The sequence below is a fragment of the Nothobranchius furzeri genome, chromosome 12, assembly GCF_043380555.1.
Source record: "Nothobranchius furzeri strain GRZ-AD chromosome 12, NfurGRZ-RIMD1, whole genome shotgun sequence".
In the NCBI taxonomy this organism is placed as follows: Eukaryota; Metazoa; Chordata; class Actinopteri; order Cyprinodontiformes; family Nothobranchiidae; genus Nothobranchius; species Nothobranchius furzeri.
The window spans coordinates 46,236,147-46,240,559 of record NC_091752.1 but is presented as its reverse complement, the minus strand read 5'-3'; the positions used below and the strand labels follow the sequence as shown (position 1 = coordinate 46,240,559).

Genomic DNA, 4,413 nt, shown 5'->3' with positions numbered 1-4,413 from the left:
TTGCGCGCGCAGGCTGCTATATTCCTTACAATTTGTTCTCACCAAGCCCCCACAATGCCGCTCAGAATATGGTCCCAACCCGGAAGTAAGAAAAATTGCAGTTCCACCCTCATCCGCTGGGGGCTGGTACCAGAAGCGAGCAAATCCTCATTGACTCCCATGTTAAAAATGCCATTTTCACAGCAGAAATAAACATGTTTACAGCCTGGTTCAAAAAATGGTTTTTTGTCTAAATTATCTAGTTTATACTCATGACAACTCTGAGGGGGATGAATTTTTTTCTCACTCTTCTGTTTAAGTGTATTGAAAGCCTAAAATTCTGTATAATTAATGAGCATCCGACACACGTGACCGCCGCCTCAGACCCACGTGACCATAGAGCTAGCTCCGTGGAAAGGCCTCAGAACAGCCTCGGTCTCTCCTGGAAACTGTGTCGGGATTTTGAGTCTCTGTGCTTGTGAATTCTGTTTTGGATATTATTGGTGCAATTGTTGGACAAAATGACTTGCTGTGGTATTAATTGCACTAATAGAGCGTCCAAGGAGTCTCCACTTCATTTTTTTCGGTAAGTTAAAATCTATATTTGTATTTTATGTCACTGCTGCCTTTAAACTAGCTGAGTTCACCGAAGTAGCTAGCTAACTATCAGTTTAACATGTAGCATGTACTGTTTAACCATGAAATTTAAATGTAAAATACGGTAAAATAATTAATAGGGCATATTTAAATGGGTAATAGGGTAAAACCCAGTGCATTTAAGATAAAAATGGGTTGAAATATGACGGGGCGCGCCGCTTGGGGGGACACTTCTGTGCTCTATTCTTTCATCCGGTAATCCCCAGCGGTCAGGCCGGGCAGGCTGACCGATGCGGCGCCTCGCTGCTGCGGGCTGACCCCTCGTGGAACTCGGAGACAGATCTGACCGGAGAAATACTGCAGCTCGTTGAGAAGTCTATAGGGCATACAGCGTTTCCCTTAAATCCCACTGCCACGCCGACAAGATCCCAAGTTTCTTTGTTTTTGTTGGCGCTGTTTACCGAAGAAGCAGCGGGAATACCAGCAACTTTCATCAGACTCGTAAAGTTAGTTTTTGCAGGGGACCCCCTGTATTTTACTGCTCCCTCCTGCAGTCTTCCCCTATTAAAATTTAAAATGTGTAACTTCATGTATTGTGATGAATGACTAATATTCATGTTAACTAAAACGTTAGGTATTTAGGGTGAAAAAATAAAATAATAAACATTATACAGATGTCAAATAAATCAAACTGTAATTAAACTATATATTTTCAAAGTCTTGATTCTGGATAAAATCCAACAACATATGCTTTATAAATAAACACTACGCATGGCTTTTACACACACACACACACACGTTACATTGTGATTTCTTAGTAAATATTCTATTTGGCGAGAGATAAACTTTATTGTATTTATCCTAGTGAATCTATAATTAAACGGGTAAACTAGCAGTAGTACATCCAACATCAAAGAAAGTAAAATGTTATTATCAGGAGAGGGAGAATGATTAAGTGGTTAGCAGCAGTGTGCTAGACGATGGCCCCCTCCATGAGGCCACCACAGCTCAGCAGAACATCATTGTAGCTTCTTCTGGGGAGAAAAACACTTACAGAAAAAATAAAGTTAACAGCTGAAATAGCAGGAAATAATACAGTTAAAGAGCAGATTGTAGAAGAAAGAAACCCCTGGGTTAAACTGGTCTGTCTACTGCATAATGCTGAACTCTAACATGTGTCCTCAGGGAAGGACCTGATTGGTGTCCAGAACCTGCTGAAGAAGCACGAGGCTCTGCAGGCTGAGATCACAGGTCATGAACCTCGCATCAAGGCTGTCACCCAGAAAGGAGAGACCATAATGGAGGAAGGTAGAGCAGGTCTGGTCCTGACATGTTTCTGAGGTGTCTGCAGGTTCTGGCTCACTTTGTTTGTTCCAGGTCACTTCGCTGGTTCAGAACCCTCGGCCCGTCAGAACATTCTTATCCACCACGTTCTAACACCAGACCTGTTAACCCAACAGCAACAAGTGGCTCCAACTGACGATGAGACCGGGAAGGAGCTGGTTCTGGCTCTGTACGACTACCAGGAGAAGAGTCCTGGAGAGGTCACCATGAAGAAGGGCGACATCCTCACACTGCTCAACAGCACCAACAAGGTTCGTGTGCCCTTCACAGCCGAGGAACGACCTCCAGCTCAGAGCGAACATCTCCACACCTGCTTTGTGTTTGTGTGACTTTAGGTTGTTTTACTTGAACTCGCGTCTTTAGCTGAATGAGGATGGAGAGACGGGTCGGACCTGGAGCAGGTCGAGGTCTTGCAGAAGAAGTTTGACGACTTCCAGAAGGTCGGACTTTTCCTCCTCTCCGTCTTCCAGCAGCAGCTGTCAGATCAGCTCAGGTGATAACCAGCAGGTGCTTTTGTCCTGCAGGACCTGAAGGCCAACGAGTCCCGCCTGAGGGACATCAACAAGGTGGCATCTGAACTGGAGTCAGAAGGTCTGATGGCTGAGGAGGCTCCTATGGTTCAGGCTCAGGTGAGCGTCACCTGTCTGCAGCAGCTGGTCCCTCTCACTTCCTGGTTTGTTAACTCTGCTCGTCTCTGTTTGTAGCAACAAGAACATCTGGGTTCTGCTCCTGGAAAGGTGCGTGTTGTCCTCCGCCTCCACCAGAACCAGACGTGGTGTTTTTGTTACCACTCATTTGTTTGTTTACAGGATGAAGCCGACTCTAACCCCGGCTTTCCACAGGAGTCGTCAGCAGCACGTTACTGCAGCAGCACGTCATAGCTGCTGATAGGAACCGCTGTGGTCAACAGAACCTTTTCCACTGGAGCCGTCAGCAGCGGGAGTCGGCCACGTCTCAGGAGCAGCATGTCGCGGCCCTTACGCGCCGGTTCTATTTTCTACGCGCGACGCCTCTGAAACGGGTCAAGTTCCACATTTTTGGGGAAGGAAAGACAGGGTGCTGCTGACGGCTCCCGTGGAAACCCGGGGTAACACGGCGTCACCCTAGAAGGTGAGTTCATTCAGCTGATCAGAGGTCACCTCTGATGGCCGCAGTCACGGCCGACCGTGCTGAAATCACACAGGAATTCAGGTGACCCGGCAGGCACCAGGTGCTGGTGAAAGTGGGGACATGTCAGCTGGTTGCCATGGCTACAGTTATCTTTATGCATCTGTATGACTGCTGACTGGTGTGTGTTTCCTGTGACCTTTGACCTCAGACCGTACGGTTGGGCGTTCAGACGACGGCTAACTTTAATTCCATCAAGGTAAGAGGAAGCTCTTCCCTTCCTGTCTGAGCGATCCGTCTCCAGGTTTCCTCGTCCGGCGTCCAGCCCGCTGGTGTCCACCTTCATCTCACTGGGTTTGGTTTCTCTCCAGGAGCTGAACAACCGCTGGCGCTCGCTGCAACATGCTGGGCAGCGCCCATGAGGTGTAGCGCTTCCACAGGTACCCCGCACACTTATGCGCCGCTTACGGGTCAGTAGAGTTTGGACCCACACTCAGACGGAGTTCTGATGTCTTCTCAGAGACGCTGATGAGACCAAAGAGTGGATCGAGGAGAAGAACCAGGCCCTGAACACAGACAACTACGGCCACCACCTGGCCAGCGTTCAGGCTCTGCAGCGTGAACATGAAGGCTTTGAGCGTGACCTGGCAGCTCTGGGTGATAAGGTCCGCTTTCCTGATCGGTACCTCGACCCGAGTTGTCTCTGGAGACACGTTCTTCATGGTTCTGGTGACTCCACCCCAGCCGTTCCTGATCAGCGGGGTGCTTTCCTATTTAAGGTGGATGGAGGACAAAATTTGACGCCAGAAGATTGCCTCAGTTTTGGTAGTAACCAGCCACTCGTGTTACCTCTAGTGTTCCTAGGATTAATGTTATTTCGTAGTGTTTTTGCTCTTATATTGGATTTACCATTCTTCAGGATTCCTGTCGACCTCATTGGATACTGACCTCTACTCCAGGATTTGGATATTCAACACACGGACCTTATCACCACCCTCCATAACCCACCTCTCATCTCACCCGTTGCCCCATCCACCAGGACGCCCCGCTTCTCTCCACCTCTGCTCCCTCTCCTGCGCTTCCCCCGGCTCTCTACCTCTCCCTCCTCCAGCCAACCCATACACCCACCACAGTAAGTCTGCTGAACACCTCTGCCTGCCTACAATGGATTTTGAAACCAGAACCTAAGCTCACCTGTGTTCTCCCTCCTCCAGACGCTGAGCTGTTGTTGCAGTTCCAACCACAGACTTATCTGTGCACCTTAAGTTCCTCCTTATAAAGAAATCATTTTTTCCATCAGTTTTTGGTCAGTGTTGTATTCTGCATGTCTTGGGTTAAGTACCTTCCTCCAAACATGACACTCCTCCTCAAAGAGCAAATCTGTTC

At 48.3% G+C, this 4,413-nt stretch overlaps 1 protein-coding gene across 2 annotated transcripts; it reads left to right on the top strand.

Annotated features, from left to right (window-relative positions):
* The first annotated feature begins 385 nt into the window (after positions 1-385).
* On the top strand, positions 386-3,681 carry LOC139062000 (spectrin alpha chain, non-erythrocytic 1-like). 2 transcript variants are annotated; one of them, XM_070542031.1, is made up of 8 exons: positions 883-1,884; positions 1,954-2,171; positions 2,256-2,360; positions 2,445-2,549; positions 2,625-2,657; positions 3,239-3,286; positions 3,399-3,467; positions 3,548-3,681. In XM_070542031.1, exons 1-3 carry the CDS (start codon positions 1,875-1,877, stop codon positions 2,289-2,291), a joined length of 264 nt encoding a protein of 87 aa, XP_070398132.1. In that variant the 5' UTR covers positions 883-1,874; the 3' UTR covers positions 2,292-2,360; positions 2,445-2,549; positions 2,625-2,657; positions 3,239-3,286; positions 3,399-3,467; positions 3,548-3,681. The 2 variants fall into 2 exon arrangements, with proteins under 2 accessions (XP_070398131.1, XP_070398132.1); XM_070542030.1 differs by lacking the exons at positions 3,239-3,286; positions 3,399-3,467; positions 3,548-3,681 and adding exons at positions 386-565; positions 2,730-2,858 and having other exon boundaries at positions 1,762-1,884.
* The last annotated feature ends 732 nt before the right edge of the window (positions 3,682-4,413 follow it).

Bases quoted from the DNA above. Each gene is read 5' to 3' on its own strand.
- LOC139062000 (XM_070542031.1), top strand. The intron at 2,172-2,255 runs GTTCGTGTGCCC...GTGTGACTTTAG, and splicing joins TGCTCAACAGCACCAACAAG to GTTGTTTTACTTGAACTCGC.